General features: G+C 34.4%; 1 protein-coding gene and 1 long non-coding RNA gene across 2 annotated transcripts in view; one reads left to right on the top strand and one right to left on the bottom strand.

Annotated features, from left to right (window-relative positions):
* LOC146944965 (uncharacterized) overlaps positions 1–1,774 on the bottom strand; it is a 50,086-nt gene extending 48,312 nt beyond the window's left edge. The window contains exon 1 of the long non-coding RNA XR_015026195.1: positions 359–1,774. This is a non-coding gene — a long non-coding RNA (uncharacterized LOC146944965). The remainder of the gene's footprint in view (positions 1–358) is intronic.
* Positions 1,775–2,186: 412 nt separating this feature from the next.
* LOC146944964 (uncharacterized) lies at positions 2,187–2,801 on the top strand. The gene has a single exon (XM_085748007.1). It carries the CDS (start codon positions 2,187–2,189, stop codon positions 2,799–2,801), a length of 615 nt encoding a protein of 204 aa, XP_085604133.1.
* The last annotated feature ends 19,773 nt before the right edge of the window (positions 2,802–22,574 follow it).

Genomic DNA, 22,574 nt, shown 5'->3' with positions numbered 1-22,574 from the left:
AAGGTAAAGTGAAAATTTGTTTTCACATCAGGCATTTCTCACCCACTGATGTAAAAATAAGTTAGTCAAAGTTTTTGCTCAAATTGCGAAAATGCCACCGCGTGTTTTTCCCTTCATCTCAATTATGCACTGATGTAAATGGTATATGCTACTAAGAATTCCCTTCATTTGCTTATGCCAACTGATGTTAAAACTCACACTGTGTATCTTTCCCTTCAGATATTTCCCCTGCTGATGTGAAAACTAAAATCCCCTTGATGTTAAATGTGTATTTTGTAAAATCAAAGCATGGGAGAGAGAAACTTATTAGTTAAAGGAAAGAGAAACATCCAAGAGTGGTGAAATATTCACCCATTACCGTGCATGTTTATTGTCATTCCAACGATCCTTATGTGAAAATATTGTATGAAGATTTTCTTTGGTTGCTCCATGTATCTACAACATCCAAATATTTCAGGATTAGAAAGTAGAGTGTTTGAAATATTATGTGAAATGTAAGGCAACCTTCAAGGTGATTGCTTTCTTATGCATCAAGAATGATGGGTCGGCCCTGGGCTTAGGTTCAGGGTGCGACGGCCTAAATTTCAGGTTTGTAGGGGCCCGAAAAGAATTATAGTTTGGGGTTAATATAGGAGAATTTTTTTATTTTTTTACAGTAAGGGCCTCACGATGACAACCCCGTAAATAGAGCTTCACAATATCATCGGTAAAGTTGTGACGAACTCTTCCGAGGCTTTAGAAATAATGAAATCAGAGTAGCGATTCTTTAATTCAGGTTCAAGAACCATCACATACTCGTCTTATTGTGGATCTTTAAAGGCCACATCGTCGGCATTGACAATGTTGCTGCAAGTATCAACTAGAACACTAGGAATCTCACCAATCTTGATGGAGAATCCATCAAATTCTGGTTCAATCGATGTGTTGGAAACCTAATTGATTGGAGAATCGAAACTATTGAAAACTATTTGATTATGCGTAGCTAAGAATTCCAAAATTGGTCTAGAAATTGCAAAAACTTCATCACCACCATATTCTTCATCTTCATCGTATGTTGAATTGAAAGCGGAAGCATCATTATCATCTTACTCTAGGGTATCACTATGATACCTTCTTATGAATATTGGAATTATAGGGAAAACGATCATAATGATCAACATGAAAACAAACATAAGAGTATTCTAGAGGAAAGACTCATAAATATTCATTATAGTTTGAATGATTTACGGTATTACAACCTAAATTTGAGGACTTTCTTTCTCATTCTTACCAAATTTCGATATTGTAAAGTGACAAATTTAAAATCAACCGACCACCGTGGCTACACTGTCGGAGGTTTTCTGAGAACCAAAACTAGAACTAATAAATCCAGAAGATTAACTTTTAAATCTCAAAGACTGACGAGGTCATACCTATAGAGGCGAGACAAAGACGAACAAATCTACTTTTACGGCACGACGACGAGCAGATCCTAATCGAAAACAGTGAAAACCACCCATATCAATGAAACCCGAATTATGTACCAAGCAACAACCAGATCCTTAAAAGAACAACCTGAATCTAGAAGAAACCAAAGAGCTGAGGTCATCACCCAACTATTGAAACCAAGGAGAGAAGTTGATAGATTGTTTAGAGTAATTTAAAGAAAGTGCCAGGGAGAAATAGATGAGCTTGAAGTATTGGCATAAATTCTAACTTTTCATTATCTTTTCTTTTTCTTGCATACCAATACGTTGCAATTGTCAACATATGGGCATTTTTTTTTAATCAAAGAAAATATTATAAACAAAAAGAAAGTACAAAAAGCTGAAGGGCATAAAGCATATAGTTTGAATTATTCTAGCTATTTCAACCTAAATTTGAGGAGTTTCTTTCTTTTTCTTATCAAATTCCAAAATAAAAGGAAAGCAAGTAAGAAAAACACCATAAATAAATGGACATAATAGTAGTTGTCTAAATCAAATAACATCCACCATAAAACCATAATATGATTCTAAAATTAACAAAAACAATATAACCAGTTACACCTCAAATCCTATTCTTAGGTATATTGAACCTAAAAACCCGCACAAACCCACGTATTAAAAGTTTCAAATACCCCTTCACATGTCCCCATTCGAAACCCACTTTTTTTTCATTCTCCCAATCTCCTCTTCTCCTGCTGAGGAGAACAAAGAGTGAAAAAAATGGCTCTCACCAAAACCCACCTCGTTGTTCTCCTCATTGTGACAATATCTATGTTGTTTGAATCCACCACAAATGCTATTGGTATTGCTATCGCCACCAAAAAACCTATTGGTGTTCGCACCCCCCAAGCTCGTGTTTGGTCGATGTGCAAAAAATTAGAAGACCCATCGAGGGCAGGTATATGTTTCAAAACAATATTACCAAAAGCATTGACCACTCCTAAATTCAACATATACAAAGCCCTTGAGGTTGAGACTCAAGCAGCAAGTGTACAAATCAATAAAACTATAGCTATCATTACATCTTTGATCCCTAAATATGCAAACAACCCAGACGTAAGTGGATCACTTGATGCTTGCAAGCAACAATATGAAATGATGCCAGATTCTATAACCGCAGCCGTTGCGGCCCTCGCTGTGCGCAATGCTCAAGAAGTAAATGCCCAATTTAGCGGAATTATTTCATACCATTCCTCTTGTGTAGATACTTTTGCTGAGAGTAAAGATTATCCTGTTGCACCCTTTGCTGCTGATGCTAAAATTGTTTTAGACCTCGCTACTAACTGTTTGGATATAGCGACAGCCATTATGAATAGAGTGAAGCATACTCCATAGAGTTAACACAAGGGTGAACTTGGAATTTAATTGGGCTCAAATTAAAAAACTTAATTATTAATATCATTATAATTATTATTACAATGTCACTAGACAACATTATTCTTTGAGCATTTATTTTATTGTCGTGTTTCATTGTAATTTTCTAGTGTCACAAGGGAGTTCATTATTGAGGATTCTATTCTTTTTCTCCCTTCATTCATTTGCATGCTTGTGACACACATAAACAATGAGAAGAAAGAGGTGGGTTTTGTTTTGGTGAAATTCATTTTTTATTTTTATTTTTATGTAAGAGATCAATAATTACCAAATTTCATATACAATAGTAGAACATGGAAAACATACTTAAATTATGATAGTTTAAATATGTTTAATTTAGAGGTAAACTAAGTATATCCACTCCTTTATACTAACAACTAAACTATAATTTATAGACACACTATAACGAGTGACTTGTCACTTACTAGCATGCAAATTCTAGAGCAATTACTTTGCTATGATTCCAATATGTAGTGCCTAAAAGTAAGAAGATGACAAGCAACCTGTTATTGCTATTTTTGTCCTCCATCAACTTTGTCTACTTTTCTTGACGATCGAATTTAAATTATCATCAATTCCATGTCTAATGTCGACGAATTCCTCTCAATTTACAAATATCATTTCAATGATGCATTGATTATAACATTTATCCTTTGTATGTTTATAAATAATATTTTTTTTTTCAATTTTTATCATGGTGTCACAATTGTGTGTCTACCTAGACCTAAATTTTCCATTTACACTCTCACAGTGGGGGAATAAACGGACTTGGATTGTTGATATGTCAAGGTGAGTATAATGTAAAAAGAGAGGTGTTATATAGCACGAGATGAATACACGTGGTGCAAAAATAGTAGAAATCATGTGGATTGAAATCAAACCATGGGAGAGAGAAACTTATTAGTTAAAAGAAAGAGAAACATGCAAGAGTGGTAAAATTTCGCCCATTGTCGTGCATGTTTGTTGTCATTCAAATGATCGTTGTGAAAATTGTGCATGAAGATTTTCTTTGGTTGCTCCATGTATCTATAGGAGAATTAATATGAAATAATAAAGAATTAATGAGGAGCAAAAGTCATACCACAGAAAATCAAAGCATGGAACTGTCACAGCTCAAAAGTCAATGAGACAACAAAACAAATCATGTAAATATAGTAATTGTATTATATGTATTTATGTAGTATTATATATTTCCCTGATTGTAGCATAGTGCCTGAATGCTCTCGGTTCACTCTCTATCTATTAATAGAGATTATTCTCACAATTGTAATTCATTCAAAAAAAATAATATAAACCACTGTTCTTATATGGTATCAAGCTCTGTTGTTTAACAGCATCTCGATCCAAAATTCATCCACCACCATGTCTGCTCATTCACTATCCATTGGTGAAACAAACACCAAAACTGTCCTCATACTGAATGTTCAGTCCACCATAAAACTAAACAGCACAAACTTTCCCTCATGGATGGTGCAATTCAATGCTCTATTGATCGGTTATGATCTCTTTGGTTTTGTTGACGGAACAAAACCAGAACCTGCTGAAAAACATGCAGACTACAACTATTGGAGGAGACAAGATAAGCTCATTCTCCATGCTATTTTGTCCTCTGTTGAGGCCTCAATCATTACCATGCTAGGTAATGTCAAAAATTCAAAGGATGCCTGGGATATCCTTAACAAAATGTTTGCAAGCAAAACAAGAGCTCGCATCATGCATCTTAAAGAGCGGTTAACTCGAACCTCTAAAGGTTCCAAATCTGTCTCTGAATACCTCCAAGCCATCAAAGCAATTTCTGATGAACTTGCAATCATCAACAAGCCTATTGATGATGATGATCTCGTGATTCATGCTCTCAATGGCCTTGGGTCCGAGTTCAAAGAGATCGATGCAGCCCTTAGAACTCGCGAGAATGCCATCGCATTTGATGAACTTCATGATATTCTGGTTGATCATGAAACTTTCCTACAAAGGGACCAAGAACCAGCAATTATTCCAACTGCTCAAGTGGCTTACAGAGGCAAGCCGACATATCACAAGAAAGGTTCATTTCACAATCATATCAGTCCCTCTGTCAACAACAGATCAGATTCTCAAGGCCAACAAAAGCGGGTTATGTGTCAGTTTTGTGACAAATCTGGACATACTGCTAAAGAGTGCTACAAGATTCATGGATACCCTTCTAAAAATGGTGTCAGATCAGCTGCTCACTCTGCCAGGTACACACCTCATACTGATGAAACTGATTGGATACTTGACTCAGGAGCCACTCATCATCTCACCAACAATCTTGATGATCTGCACATCACAAATCCATATCACGGCTCAGACAAGATCACCATAGGAGATGGTAATACTCTTCCCATATCTCATGTTGGTAAGGCCAATTTATCTATTCAAAAGCACACTTTACACCTTCCCAAAGTCCTTCATGTCCCTCATATTTCTTGCAAATTATTATCTGTCTCCAACTTATGCAAGACTAACCCAATTTCTATTGAATTCTTTCATGATTATTACTTGGTAAAGGACTTGAAGACAAGGGCTCCTCTTCTAAAAGGATTGCATAAGGATGGGCTCTACTATCTCCCAAAATCTACCACCAACCATAAAGCCTTCCTTACAACAAAACATCAACCATGGCACAACATCCTAGGACACCCGAGTGATCGCATCATGAGACATTTATCTTCTTTGCATAAAATAAAACACGGTATCAACAATCCATGCATCTCTTGTAATACCTCAAAAAGTCATAAATTGCCCTTTACTTCTTCTAGTATAGAGAGCACTAGGCCTCTTGAGAATATTTATTCGGATGTATGGGGACCTGCTCCCATTAGGTCGTTAGATGGCTACTTGTACTATCTAATCTTTGTTGATCATTATTCAAAATACACATGGTTATATCCCATGAAAAATAAGTCTGATGTCTCATTGCTTTTTCCTCAATTCAAAGAACTTGTTGAAAAATATTTTAACTTACCAATTGTTGCTCTATATTCTGACAATGGTGGAGAGTACATTAAACTAAAATCTTTTTTGTCATCAAATGGCATCTCTCATTACACAACTCCACCTCACACACCCGAATTAAACTCCACTGCAGAGAGAAGACATAGACATATAGCTGAAACCGCTAGAGCACTCCTACACCATGCCAATTTACCATCTCAATTTTGGTCATTTGCATTCACCATGGCAACATATCTGATAAACCGGTTACCCACTCCTAACCTTAACATGCAGTCACCATACTTCACTCTACATCAACATCAACATAACATTCATCACCTACACTCCTTTGGATGCCTTTGTTTCCCATGGCTAAAACCTTACACAAACCATAAACTCCAACCCAAATCTATACCATGTATATTCATTGGTTACTCACCCTCACAATATGCATATCGTTGCCTAGATCCTAAAACCAACAAAATTTATACTTCACGTCATGTTGTATTCCATGACAACCATTTTCCATATCCAACCATCAACCAAAATGCACCTGTTGCCAATCTTCCCATCAACACTAGTCTGATACCCCCTCATACAATACTATCTCTTAACCCAACCATACCTCAACCACAAGCACCAAACTCACCCATGGCCACAACACCTCCCACACCGGAAGCAATCCTTCAAGAGGCTCCATTGTCTCCAAGCACTTCATCAGGTAATGAATCTTCTCCCTCACCTTCCCCTACACATAATTCTATTGCTTTCACTAACCCACCTGCAGATTCAAACACCACAAATCACATCATTACTAGATCTCAGAACAATATTTTCAAACCAAAAAAATTCTTCTATGCATCAAACCATCCTCTTCCTGAAAATATAGAACCATCTAATGTTAGACAAGCAATGCAACATCCTCATTGGAGACAAGCCATATCAGAAGAGTTCAACGCTCTAATTAGGAATGGCACATGGTCCCTTGTCCCACCACCAAAGAATAAGAACATTGTTGATTGCAAGTGGTTGTTTCGAATCAAACGTAATCCAGATGGCACCATTGATCGTTACAAAGCAAGGTTGGTGGCCAAAGGCTTTACACAATGTCCCGGGGTGGACTTCAAAGAAACCTTCGCGCCTGTTGTCCGACCTCAAACCATAAAATTGATTCTTACAATTGCTTTGACAAAAGGGTGGAAAATGCATCAACTCGATGTCAATAATGCATTTCTCCAAGGGTCACTTAATGAAGAAGTTTACATGGCACAACCTCCAGGCCTCAAAGACTCTCACCAACCAACTTATGTTTGCAAACTGCATAAAGCTATATATGGCCTAAGGCAAGCACCTAGAGCTTGGCATGATGCACTCAAAACCTTCATTACCTCTCATGGCTTCACTACAAGCCAAAGTGATCCTTCACTCTTCATATATGCCTCAGGTACTACTCTTGCATACTTTTTGGTTTATGTTGATGATCTTCTCTTAACGGGAAATGATGCATCATTTCTTCATCACTTTATTCAATCTCTCTCCAACCGGTTTTCTCTCAAACATATGGGAACACCACACTACTTTCTCGGAATAGAGCTTATTCCTTCAAAAACAGGCTTATTCCTATCTCAACATAAATTCATTAGAGATATCCTTGAAAGGTTTGATATGGATGCATCAAAACCTACATATACACCTCTGTCCACAACTTCAACACTCGCACTAAATGATGGCACAGCTGCTGCAGACTCTACTCTTTATAGACAGATCATTGGTGCACTACAGTACCTCAATCTCACAAGGCCTGACCTTTCCTTTGCCATCAACAAACTCTCTCAATTCATGCATAAGCCTACCAGTCTCCATTTTCAACATCTCAAAAGGCTACTTAGATATCTCAAGGCCACAATTAACTTTGGAATTTTGCTCAAGAAAACTACTGCACTCACCCTTCAAGCATACACAGATGCTGATTGGGGTGGCAATACTGATGATCGTACTTCCACATCTGCATATCTAATATATCTTGGAGGTAATCCCATTTCTTGGCTCTCAAGGAAACAACGCACCGTTGCTAGGTCCTCCACCGAGGCTGAATATCGAGCAGTAGCCACAGCAACAGCTGAAATTATGTGGATAACAAATCTCTTGTCTGAGCTGCATATACCACTACCAAAGCCACCGTTGCTCTTATGTGATAATGTAGGTGCCACATATCTATGCTCCAATCCAGTTCTCCACTCCAAAATGAAACATATATCCATGGACTATCACTTTGTGCGTGAACAAGTTCGTGATGGAAAGCTACAAGTCTCTCATGTGTCTACCAAGGATCAACTTGCTGACCTTCTCACAAAGCCCTTACCTCGAGCTAAATTTGAAGAATTAAGGTCCAAGATGAAAGTCACAGATGGTAACTTCATCTTGAGGGGGCATATAGGAGAATTAATATGAAATAATAAAGAATTAATGAGGAGCAAAAGTCATACCACAGAAAATCAAAGCATGGAACTGTCACAGCTCAAAAGTCAATGAGACAACAAAACAAATCATGTAAATATAGTAATTGTATTATATGTATTTATGTAGTATTATATATTTCCCTGATTGTAGCATAGTGCCTGAATGCTCTCGGTTCACTCTCTATCTATTAATAGAGATTATTCTCACAATTGTAATTCATTCAAAAAAAATAATATAAACCACTGTTCTTATAGTATCCACAACATCCAAATATTTTAGGATTAGAAAGTAGTGTTTGAAAAATTATGTGAAATGTAAGGCAATCTTCAAGTTGATTGCTTTCTTATGCATCAAGAATGTTGGGTCAGCCCTCAGCTTAGGTTCAGGGTGCGACGACCTAAAGTTCAGGTTTGTAGGGGCCCAAAATAATTTAATTGTTATTTAAAGGGTCATGTTAACTGGTGCCCTCGGAGCACTGGTTGAGGAGGCCAAAAGTAGAAATTGTAAGTTAAAAAAGACACTTTTTAAGTTTTTAATGTATTGATTACACAGCTTTCAATGCAAATATTGCTATATATATTTGTTTCCTTAACCGGTGCTCCGGGGGAACTGATTAACATTTCCCTTATTTAAATAAGGAAAATGCTAAAGAGTGCCCTTAGGACATTAGTTAAGAGAACAAATTTAGAAATGTTGTATTTGGGAAATGGTGAAAAATGATAGATTTAACTTTTTAAAAGTTAACAAATTGCTGAATTCAATGTAAACTTACCATTTTTGGTTTCCTTGACACTAATTAGGATAGCCCATTAAATAAATTTTAAGAACAAATTGCTGAATTCAATGTAAACTTACCATTTTTGGTTTCCTTGACACTAATTAGGATAGCCCATTAAATAAATTTTAAGTATTGTAATATGAATTTAATTGTTAATTAAACATTTTTCAACCATTCCGTTGCTGTGCAAAATTAAATTGAGACGCCACCCATTCAAAAAACCATTTTGCATCTTTCTTCCGTTTTCCTTCCATCTTCAATTGTTTTTTCCTTTCATTATTTTTTTAAATCTCCTGCTTTCCTCTTCTAATTTCATCTTGATTACTCATTCTGATTCTGCTTCTCCGTGATCAAAGCAAGTAGCCTATTGATTTGTTCAATTTATTGAAATCCTTGTTCTTAAGCAAGTTTTGAGAAATTGTGTAACATTTAACTTTAGTTTATGGAATATGCATACGATTTTCTACACTCAGTACTCAAAGTAAAACCTTCACGGTTTCTGTTCCTTTCCTTGAATGTTTGATCCTTTCATTGCTATCAATCATGGAGCCACACATTCATTATTCTCTCTCACCACAAATTGAAATCGTGTTTGCATGTATAAATATGATTGATTTCATCTCTTCTATATGTGTTGATTAATTTGTTATGGTTTTGCAAATTGGCATGCTTGGGCTGTTTTACGGTCCAATAGGGGTTTAAATAAGATGTGCAGCATTAGAGTGTAAGTCTTGGTGATCTTGTTGTGTTTGAGCCTTAATTTTTTTTCTTCTCATTTTCCTTTGTAGGTTTGTGTTTTTTCTAGCTTTTTCTATAATGAAATTTATTATAAATCTTCAGTCACAAACTGACGATGTTGGTCACATGTTAGCATTGTTTGTCTTAAATTTATCAATTTTCATCGTGTATATTTATTCTATTTCAGCATTTTCGTATCTATTTATCAACCTTGAGGGCTTTTTTTTAGCAAAGCCTTGGGGACTTAACTTTGAATATAAGACACCAATATATTTGAATATTATATTCCTTATTATCATTTTTTTTAACAAATCAAAAGGAGATATATTACGAAACCACCGATGATGCCCCCGCACAAGGTGTGCAAAAGGAGAAACACCTACAAATGGATATAATATAAAACTTAGCGTTAATAGTGTTTTTCACCCCTGTAATATAGGTCATTTCCGGTATTCGCCCTTGTAAAATTTTCGGTTTGATATGCACCCTTGTAAAACTTTTTTTTTCGGAAAACATCCCTCCTCCATCCAACTCAGAAAATTTGCTTACGTGGCGCTGATTTGCCAATTTTTTTTCATTTTTTATTTTTTTAAATGGCCAGGTGTAAAAAAAAAATCCACATCAGATTTTTATTTTAAAAATATTTAAAAATAAATTTTAAAAAATAAAAAAATTCAAAAAATAATAAAAATATTGAATTTTTTTCCAAAAATTTATAAAATCGAAAAATAATTTTTAAAAAATAAAAAATCCAAAAAATCATGAAAATATTCAGTTTTTTTTCAAAAATTTAAAAAATCGAAAAATAATTTTTAAAAAAATAAAAAAATCCAAAAAATCATAAAAATATTCAGTTTTTTTTCCAAAAATTTAAAAAATCAAAAAATTCTTTTTAAAAATTCAGAATAAATATTAATATTTTTTCAGAAAAATAGTCATATTTTTTTTCCAAAAAATTTAAAAATCGAAAAAAAAGATCAGAAATTCTGGAATTTAATTTTTAAAATTACAAAAGATTTTAAAAAATTCTGGAATTTAAAAATCAGAAAATATAATCAGATTTTTTTAAAAATTAAAAAGATTTTAAAGAATTCTGGAATTTAATTTTTAAAATTACAAAAGAGGTCAGATTTTTTGAAAAAAAAAAATCTGACTTTGTTTAAAAATCTGTATACAAATATAGAAAAAATTCAGATTTTTTATTCGAAAATTTTATACCACAATTTTAATAAAATATTGGGAAAAAAATCATTTCATTCGACAAATTTTTTTTTTTTGCCTAATGATTCTAACAAAAATCCGTTTTGGGGCTATAATAAGAATTTTTATTCTCAAATAATATCAGAGGGTTTTACCATCGTCGTGGAAAGATTTTATAAGATTTATAATTTATGAATTCTACCACCTCTAAGGAAGAGCTTAATTATAGGAAAAATGGAATTTCCACGACTTTTATAAAAACCTCTAATATTGTATTCAGATTTTTAGAAATTAATTTTTTTTCCAGAATGTTTTTTAAAAAAATCTGACCTTTTTTTTATTTTGAAAATTTAATTTTTTTGTATTTTGAAAATTAAATTCCAGAATTTTTTTAAAAAAATTTAATTTTAAAAAAAACTGATTATATTTTCTAATTTTTTAAATTTCCTAAAAAAAATTTAATAGTTTTTTTCATAATTTTTAAATTTTCGATTTTTAAATTTTTTGGAAAAAAAATATGACTATTTTGCTGTTTTTTTATATTTCGGAAAAAATCTTAATATTTTTTTTGAATTTTTTAAAAACTATTTTTCGATTTTTTGGAAAAAAAAACTGAATATTTTATGATTTTTTGGATTTTTTTATTTTTAAAAACTATTTTTCGATTTTTTAATTTTTTTGATTTTTTTTATTTTTAAAAATTTATTTTTAAATATTTTTAAAATAAAAATCTGATGTGGATTTTTTTTTTACACCTGGCCATTTAAAAAAAATAAAAAAATGAAAAAAAATTGCCAAATCAGCGCCACGTAAGCAAATTTGCTGAGTTGGATGGAGGAGGGGTGCTTTCCGGAAGAAAAAAAAAGTTTTACAAGGATGCAAATCAAACCGAAAATTTTACAAGGGAGAAAACCGGAAATGTCCTATATTACAGGGGTGAAAAACACTATTAACCCTAAAACTTACAAATGTTTGAGCAATATGTAGGCTGCTTGTGACTATGATCTTGTAGACATAATTTTTTTAGACATTGCGTAATATCCCGCCTGTCAGCATCGGTATATTACCCGTTAATCGTGCCAGAGGGAATAATTCATGGAAAGTAAGTTAATGGAAAATATTTTATGAGATGTCAGCTTTTTACGGGAAAAGTGTTAGAGTCGTTTTTAACACGCTTGAGGCAAGGGCATAATTGTAATTTCACGGAAAAGATTATTTAAATGATTTTGGTGGAAAATATCTCATTTTCCCTTATCCTTTCTCTCTCTAGTTGGCAAACAATTTCTCCTCCTTCTCTCCTTCCTTCCCCCACGCCATCTTTCTCTCATCTCTCAACCAAACCTTTTCAAAACTTCTTCCATTCTTGCAAGCTTCTAAACTATGTTTCCTCATGGTCTTTTGAACTAAGAGAAGCTTGTGTTATGTTTGATTTCTCAACTTCTCCTCTCAAGAAGTGAATCAAAAGTTTAGGGTTTGGTGATTGTAACATGAAGCTAGGGCTTTTGGTTGTGGATTTGGAGCTTATACTAGTTATATTTCATGGAGTTGGAGAGTGAAGCAAGAAAACAACCTTGAAGTTGATTTTGTCTTGAAGTCAAGAGTTAGGGTTTGGCTCTTGGTAAGGTGGAAGAGGATTCAATCTAGGTTTTCTTCAAAGATCAAGAAATAATGGTGCTAAGGTTGCAAGAAAGGGCAATAAGATGGATTGGTCTAGGTCAAGGAAGCATGTGTTCAAAAACTAGGATTATGTTTGTTTGAACATGGAACTTGAAGCTGCCATGAGAGAATTGATTAGGTGAGTTCCTTAGATAGCTTACCACCCTTGGTTTATGTGTTTCATTCATGTAAGGAAACTATATGAATTTTAGGGTTTAAAGTATAAGTTAGTTGCCCCTTTTCTTACCACGCTTGCCATACTTGTGTACACTTGTTCCATGACTGTTTTTATAGGTTTCTAATGATCCTAAGGGTCACATAGCACTTGGAGATGCTTGGTTTGAGGTTTTTAAGTCAAAAATATCAATTTTGAAGTTGCAGGACTGTCACAGCTCGCCACGGCGAGCTAAAGGGCCGAACAGGGGGTCCTACTCGCCCCCAACTCGTCATGGCGAGTAAGAGCTCGCCTCCCCAGCAATTCTACTCGTCTAGGCGAGCAACACAGTGGGGAAACCCATTGTTTTGTTCGCCTCAGGTCGTTTCGGCGTTTCGCGAGCGGTTTTTCTTGTGCAGTCTTTTTAAGAGAAATAAACCCCTCAAACCAAGATCCTAAATGTTCAAGTTTTAAAAGGAGACTTTCTTATAAATGAAACAAGTATTTGGCAAGTATGGTAAAGCATGGTAAACGAGAGTATGATGTTTGAATCGGGTAGCGAGATAAATCTTAAGGAAAGGGAAGAACTAGAGCCTCGGTATAGTTACCGAGAAATAGAATAGCTAGTAAAGAATTAGAATGTTATACATTCGTGATATGCTTGTTAAGACATGAGGTGATATAGATTATTATCTTCGCATAGAAGTTAAGTGCCATACGAGTATGGCAAGACGTGAATCGATTTTATATCCATTCACAAAGTAAGTTAAGCAAGCATATAGTTACCTCTAGTGGGATCGTCTAGGGATCCGAGGTAAACGAGTTAGCATGTTTAAGTTAATTTTCATGCATAAGACTAAGACTTATAAGAAAGAAAGAGTGTTATGTCTCTTGTAATCCTTCCAAGGTTGGATTCAAGGGGTTCCCCAAGGGGAATGGTTAAGCCGCAAGGGAGCCGCATTTCACTAAGTTAAGGTGTTGTGTCTTTTGTATTCCTTCCAAGGTTGGGTACAAAAGGTTCTCCAAGGGGAATGGGGTAAGCCGTAAGGGACCCGCACGTTCACTAAGGGAGTCCAGTTCGCTCTTGCTAAGCACTTCACCGGTAGTAAGGGATTAGCTTCCGGGGTTACTCCACTCGGGACTAATCCGTAAAATGAACTCAGATAAGTTGTTTGTTACACGCTAACATAATCAATGAAGCTAACTATGCATATTCTTCATACATTTATGTGTGTTATGTCATAGAGCCTTGGCATAGACTGTCAAGAACTAGAAAGAATATAGAACTAGAAAGTCAAGAGCTAGCAAGCTAGAAAGAGTCACATTTGTGGCAAGATTAAGAAAGTTTATTAATACAACTTATCCAAGTAAGTAAGTAAGCAAGTTAAGAGAGTTATACCGTCGACGATCTTAGGTTTCCCTTAATCGTCCGGTTAGAGTCGTGTCATGATTTTAGCAAGTGGATGCCTTGATTCATAGATCGTATCTTGGCAATGCGGTCTTAGATCCCCTTAACCGCCATGGCACGTATAAGAAGAGAAGCCTATAACAAGTTAAGAATATTAAGACGGCCCTAGCAAGCACCGCCGTCTAAGAAAGCAAGTCCCCACACACGTATAATCAACCGGCAGGTTGTATTGTAGACACGTGGTGACTGTAGGTTTCCCCCGTGGTTGCCTATAGCCTAGGGTTAGGTGGAACTCACTGAGACATTATGTCTCATCCCAATCCTTATTTGTTTCAGATATCAGGATGGATTAGCAAGCTAGTAGCCGAATGGATGATGCGACAAGTGTTCGTTTGTACCCGCTGCTGGATGATGTGGATTTTAAAGGATGCATTTATTATTATTTTAGAAAAGTTGAGTTGTAATCTTATTGTACGAACGCATTTGTTGTATACGATATTCATTCGAAGTTTTTATGTTGTATATTTTTAATGTATCCAGTACTAATCTAATACATATGCTAGACTTTCTAGATACGTCTAGTATGGGTGTTACACATTGGCTATTGAATTTATAGCAAAACTTAACTGTTACAAGCTTAATTAAAACTCACATTCATAACAATAATCTATACAACCATTGCCTAAAATCAGGGCCGTTCATGGGGAGGTGCAAACAACACTATGGAGCTGGGGGTTCAAATTTTTTGTTTGTTTGTTAAAATCCAGAAAAATGCTCTTCTCCCATAAAAAATTGCTCCCTCCAAACTAGATGGAGGAAAAGTACCCCTGCGTGACTTAAGTCACGCTAGGTACTTTCAGCGTGAGTTAACAGCGTCAGTTAACCCATGCAGGTTATAAACCCAGTGTGACTTAAGTCACGATGCGTGCTTTTATATATAACTCACGCTAAAACATAACAGTCGCTTTCCAAAACTTCCCAAAACATCACTGATAAAGAAGAAAAAGGGTTGTAATTTTAGTTTTGTATTTTTGTAAATGATGAAGGATATTTGGATATTAAGGTTAAAGAATGATGGAAATAGGCAGAAAATGGTAACCAAACAAATTCCCAATCCAAGGAAGATGTTTAATTTGGTAGAGGATCGCCACAAGAAACGTGGTTTCTTGATAAGATCAATGCATGGTTCAATCCAGAACCAAAAAGAAGCAAAGCTTCCAAATTCACATAAAGTGACTTTTTTTATCAAAATTCTCTATCTTTACATATCATTTTCGTGCTCTATTTATAGGAGCTTATTACATGATGATTTTGACTCTAAAACTCTTAGAAAATGAAAGGAAATGCAGCCACTAATTACAATAATGTTTTGGTGGCTGATTAATGCAAATAAAAGGTTACAAAATGACTTTAAGGTAGGGGTGGCTGCATCAATGCATGGAGATGTTATACATTCATTTGCTTCTTTAATGTGTTGTTTCTTCTCTTACATCAGCCCATTCATCAAAATCACGTCATCCAATTCATGCTCATTTTACACCAAGAAATATTCCGAATTTGCTCTTGAGTCCAACAGACGAAATGTAGAGAATATTCTAAGCTTTCCAACGCATTAAAGATCACCTCAAACGGACATCCAGAGCTCCAGATATAGCCAAAACAAGACTGACATATCATGACCTGCGAAAATAAAACTTAGAACCCAAAATTAATTTGGTTCTTTTATTCCACAATGACTTTATTATTCTTTTCAAGAGAGATAATTTTAGGATCACATCATACTCTCCCTCTTCAAGAGAATTCGACCTCGAATTTTTAGCTTGAATACCTCCTGGGTCAAAAACAAATCTACAGAATCCATCACATGTAACTTTAACTTTAGAGAGCTCTTCACTTTTGTTGGAAGAATTTGTTTGCTTTTCATCAACTTTTGATTTATGGACATAATAATCATTCCAAATCTCATAATTTCCTTCCACCTGTTGAGAAAAAGTTTCTTCATTGACTTTGTTTCCTTCATGACATAAAGAAGAAATGTTAGGAGATTGAACAATATTAGAAGAATTCCAACAATTAACAACACAAAGCAACTTAGAAGAAGGTACTAGTGTAATAGTAGGCCAAAACTTCAAACTATTTTTTTCTTGATTTTCATTCTCACTCTCTTTTTTCTCTTCTTTTCTCTCGACTTCTTCAGCACCTTCTTTTCTCTCTTTTTTTTCATCTACTTCTTTTTCATCACATTCTTTTTTTTTCTTCTTTTTCCTTCCTTTTCACTTCTTCCTCATGACTTTCTTTTTCTTCTATCTCTTTCTTATAATTATTTTGGATTTGAAAGAGATTTTCCTCTAGTATTTTAGAGATATCAGCCATTCCTCCATCAATTATTGCCCTCATTTCCTCTCTCCTATTTCTTTGTGACTCTCTAAGAGCAGAAGAAGGACTTGATCTTCTCTTGATATTCTCAAGCCATTTTTCTCTCCATACTTTATCAAAATATTCAATTGAAGCTTGAACTTCATGAGCCATATTTTTTTTGTTTAATACTTCAAAAAAAAAAACTGAGATGAAGAAATTTCAAGGATAATATGCAAATGAAAAAGATTTTGAAATTGAAAAATAAAAATCAGTCCCAACGGAACCTAGCTCTGAATACCAAATGATAAAGAAGAAAAAGGGTTGTAATTTTAGTTTTGTATTTTTGTAAATGATGAAGGATATTTGGATATTAAGGTTAAAGAATGATGGAAATAGGCAGAAAATGGTAACCAAACAAATTCCCAATCCAAGGAAGATGTTTAATTTGGTAGAGGATCGCCACAAGAAACGTGGTTTCTTGATAAGATCAATGCATGGTTCAATCCAGAACCAAAAAGAAGCAAAGCTTCCAAATTCACATAAAGTGACTTTTTTTATCAAAATTCTCTATCTTTACATATCATTTTCGTGCTCTATTTATAGGAGCTTATTACATGATGATTTTGACTCTAAAACTCTTAGAAAATGAAAGGAAATGCAGCCACTAATTACAATAATGTTTTGGTGGCTGATTAATGCAAATAAAAGGTTACAAAATGACTTTAAGGTAGGGGTGGCTGCATCAATGCATGGAGATGTTATACATTCATTTGCTTCTTTAATGTGTTGTTTCTTCTCTTACATCAGCCCATTCATCAAAATCACGTCATCCAATTCATGCTCATTTTACACCAAGAAATATTCCTAATTTGCTCTTGAGTCCAACAGACGAAATGTAGAGAATATTCTAAGCTTTCCAACGCATTAAAGATCACCTCAAACGGACATCCAGAGCTCCAGATATAGCCAAAACAAGACTGACATATCATGACCTGCGAAAATAAAACTTAGAACCCAAAATTAATTTGGTTCTTTTATTCCACAATGACTTTATTATTCTTTTCAAGAGAGATAATTTTAGGATCACATCAATCACCAAGTGCGATTTTCACCAAACTCAACCAAATCAACATAAAATCACACAAATCAACAAGTAAGTGTTGCTTATCCTACTACATTGTTTTTTTTTTCGGTTGAATTTTTTGTAGAAATTTTACATTTTTAGAAATTTGGTTTGCATGTTAGTTTTTTGGATTGTTAGTGATGAATTAAGTTAGGAATTGTAGTTTAGATGTTGTTTAGAATGCAGTGTGGTAGTTTAGGGTTTAGAAATTGTTATATTTTAAGTTGATTGAAAGTTGAACTCTAGGTGTTTGATAAAATATCTCAATGAAATTTTGTTTGTTTATTGGATTGTTAATGATGAAATTTGTAACAGCCCGGTGGGCCCCTCGCAAGGCAAGGCACTGCACCCCCCCGCACTGCACTGTTACTCACAAGCTTAATCACTAGCCCCCTCACCATACTAGTGTTTTTGCCTCCCGTGGGAATCGAACCTAGTACCTGGGGATAAGTACTACTTCAATGCATTCCCACTACCAATTGAGCTACTAGCTCAATTGGTAGTGGGAATGCATTGAAGTAGTACTTATCCCCAGGTACTAGGTTCGATTCCCACGGGAGGCAAAAACACTAGTATGGTGAGGGGGCTAGTGATTAAGCTTGTGAGTAACAGTGCAGTGCGGGGGGTGCAGTGCCTTGCCTTGCGAGGGACCCACCGGGCTATTACAATAAAAAGGCGCCTTTTGTAACACCCCGTTCTCCCAACAACGTAATATTAATTAATATAATCAGAGTAAACCATACAACGGAGTGTCACACTGCTAATCAAAATTTCATAAATAGAAAATAGCTATTTATTTAAATCAACATTTAAAATATCTCCAAAACTGCAGCGGAATAATTCTTTAGAAAATACTATTTCAACCAAATCCAACATAAAGGGAAAATCTTGGCACAAAGGCCTCAACGTAATCAACATTATTTTCGACAACGATAAACTCCATTATTAAGTCTTTTACCAAAAATATGATACATAAAAGAAATGAAGAAAACGAAAACAGTTGCGACGAATCCCCATCCTAATATGTATCAGAGCCCTAGACACTTGAGTTCTCTGCTTTCTCTCCTCTTTTCTCAGTTATACGCGTTATGTTTTTCTTTCCCATTTACTGATTTTATTCTTTCCCTAATTGCTCTTCTCACCACAGTCATACTCTTTCCCTTAATAATTAATTATTTCTACTAATAATAATATTTCTCCCCCACTTAGAAAAATACCTATTTAATAACTATTAACATATATTTCACCAATATAACATATATTAATAATATTTCATATAATATTCTAATAAATCAATTCAAATAACAATTATGAAAAAGTGGGCGTTACAACTCTCCCCAACTTAAAAGAATTTCGTCCTCGAAATTCAAAGCACAAGAAAAAATAAATTTAGTTATTGCTTCTTCAAACAAAACAGAAAACCACCTCAAAGTTAGTCAGGTAAACATGATCACGTAATAAAACATAACTACTAACTAGAAAACATGACGACACGACACAACGACTCATCTACTTGGCCGGACGGACCGACCTGCTCTGATACCAATTGTAACACCCCGTTCTCCCAACAACGTAATATTAATTAATATAATCAGAGTAAACCATACAACGGAGTGTCACAATGCTAATCGAAATTTCATAAATAGAAAATAGCTATTTATTTAAATCAACATTTAAAATATCTCCAAAACTGCAGTGGAATAATTCTTTAGAAAATACTATTTCAACCAAATCCAACATAAAGGGAAAATCTTGGCACAAAGGCCTCAACGTAATCAACATTATTTTCGACAACGATAAACTCCATTATTAAGTCTTTTACCAAAAATATGATACATAAAAGAAATGAAGAAAACGAAAACAGTTGCGACGAATCCCCGTCCTAATATGTATCAGAGCCCTAGACACTTGACTTCTCTGCTTTCTCTCCTCTTTTCTCAGTTATACGCGTTATGTTTTTCTTTCCCATTTACTGATGTTATTCTTTCCCTAATTGCTCTTCTCACCACAGTCATACTCTTTCCCTTAATAATTAATTATTTCTACTAATAATAATATTTCTCCCCCACTTAGAAAAATACCTATTTAATAACTATTAACATATATTTCACCAATATAACATATATTAATAATATTTCATATAATATTCTAATAAATCAATTCAAATAACAATTATGAAAAAGTGGGCGTTACAACTCTCCCTAACTTAAAAGAATTTCGTCCTCGAAATTCAAAGCACAAGAAAAAATAAATTTAGTTATTGCTTCTTCAAACAAAACAGAAAACCACATCAAAGTTAGTCAGGTAAACATGATCACGTAATAAAACATAACTACTAACTAGAAAACATGACGACACGACACAACGACTCATCTACTTGGCCGGACGGACCGACCTGCTCTGATACCAATTGTAACACCCCGTTCTCCCAACAACGTAATATTAATTAATATAATCAGAGTAAACCATACAACGGAGTGTCACACTGCTAATCAAAATTTCATAAATAGAAAATAGCTATTTATTTAAATCAACATTTAAAATATCTCCAAAACTGCAGCGGAATAATTCTTTAGAAAATACTATTTCAACCAAATCCAACATAAAGGGAATATCTTGGCACAAAGGCCTCAACGTAATCAACATTATTTTCGACAACGATAAACTCCATTATTAAGTCTTTTACCAAAAATATGATACATAAAAGAAATGAAGAAAACGAAAACAGTTGCGACGAATCCCCATCCTAATATGTATCAGAGCCCTAGACACTTGAGCCGACCAAACCTACAAGCCATCATTACCTTAGATTAGTTTTCTGAATTCCAACAGCCGCGTTCTTCGTCCAATTAGGGTTCTCTCTGACTTCTCTGCTTTCTCTCCTCTTTTCTCAGTTATACGCGTTATGTTTTTCTTTCCCATTTACTGATTTTATTCTTTCCCTAATTGCTCTTCTCACCACAATCATACTCTTTCCCTTAATAATTAATTATTTCTACTAATAATAATATTTCTCCCCCACTTAGAAAAATACCTATTTAATAACTATTAACATATATTTCACCAATATAACATATATTAATAATATTTCACATAATATTCTAATAAATCAATTCAAATAACAATTATGAAAAAGTGGGCGTTACAACTCTCCCCAACTTAAAAGAATTTCGTCCTCGAAATTCAAAGCACAAGAAAAAATAAATTTAGTTATTGCTTCTTCAAACAAAACAGAAAACCACATCAAAGTTAGTCAGGTAAACATGATCACGTAATAAAACATAACTACTAACTAGAAAACATGACGACACGACACAACGACTTATCTACTTGGCCGGACGGACCGACCTGCTCTGATACCAATTGTAACACCCCGTTCTCCCAACAACGTAATATTAGTTAATATAATCAGAGTAAACCATACAACGAAGTGTCACACTGCTAATCAAAATTTCATAAATAGAAAATAGCTATTTATTTAAATCAACATGTAAAATATCTCCAAAACTGCAGCGGAATAATTCTTTAGAAAATACTATTTCAACCAAATCCAACATAAAGGGAAAATCTTGGCACAAAGGCCTCAACGTAATCAACATTATTTTCGACAATGATAAACTCAATTATTAAGTCTTTTACCAAAAATATGATACATAAAAGAAATGAAGAAAACGAAAACAGTTGCGACGAATCCCCATCCTAATATGTATCAGAGCCCTAGACACTTGAGCCGACCAAACCTACAAGCCATCATTAACTTAGATTAGTTTTCTGAATTCCAACAGCCGCGTTCTTCGTCCAATTAGGGTTCTCTCTGACTTCTCTGTTTTCTCTCCTCTTTTCTCAGTTATACGCGTTATGTTTTTCTTTCCCATTTACTGATTTTATTCTTTCCCTAATTGCTCTTCTCACCACAGTCATACTCTTTCCCTTAATAATTAATTATTTCTACTAATAATAATATTTCTCCCCCACTTAGAAAAATACCTATTTAATAACTATTAACATATATTTCACCAATAGAACATATATTAATAATATTTCACATAATATTCTAATAAATCAATTCAAATAACAATTATGAAAAAGTGGGCGTTACAACTCTCCCCAACTTAAAAGAATTTCGTCCTCGAAATTCAAAGCACAAGAAAAAATAAATTTATTTATTGCTTCTTCAAACAAAACAGAAAACCACATCAAAGTTAGTCAGGTAAACATGATCACGTAATAAAACATAACTACTAACTAGAAAACATGACGACACGACACAACGACTCATCTACTTGGCCGGACGGACCGACCTGCTCTGATACCAATTGTAACACCCCGTTCTCCCAACAACGTAATATTAATTAATATAATCAGAGTAAACCATACAACGGAGTGTCACACTGCTAATCAAAATTTCATAAATAGAAAATAGCTATTTATTTAAATCAACATTTAAAATATCTCCAAAACTGCAGCGGAATAATTCTTTAGAAAATACTATTTCAACCAAATCCAACATAAAGGGAAAATCTTGGCACAAAGGCCTCAACGTAATCAACATTATTTTCAACAACGATAAACTCCATTATTAAGTCTTTTACCAAAAATATGATACATAAAAGAAATGAAGAAAACGAAAACAGTTGCGACGAATCCCCATCCTAATATGTATCAGAGCCCTAGACACTTGAGCCGACCAAACCTACAAGCCATCATTACCTTAGATTAGTTTTCTGAATTCCAACAGCCGCGTTCTTCGTCCAATTAGGGTTCTCTCTGACTTCTCTGCTTTCTCTCCTCTTTTCTCAGTTATACGCGTTATGTTTTTCTTTCCCATTTACTGATTTTATTCTTTCCCTAATTGCTCTTCTCACCACAGTCATACTCTTTCCCTTAATAATTAATTATTTCTA

This window comes from Medicago sativa, chromosome 2 (assembly GCF_051527215.1).
Source record: "Medicago sativa cultivar Bolivia chromosome 2, Bolivia_mono, whole genome shotgun sequence".
NCBI classification, from domain to species: domain Eukaryota; kingdom Viridiplantae; phylum Streptophyta; class Magnoliopsida; order Fabales; family Fabaceae; genus Medicago; species Medicago sativa.
Note: the sequence above shows the minus strand (reverse complement) of the source record. Positions and strands in the feature narration are given on the sequence as shown.

What these genes read in the sequence shown, in the direction of transcription:
- LOC146944964 (XM_085748007.1), top strand. Translation starts at nt 2,187, where the DNA reads ATGGCTCTCACCAAAACCCACCTCGTTGTTCTCCTCATTGTGACAATA.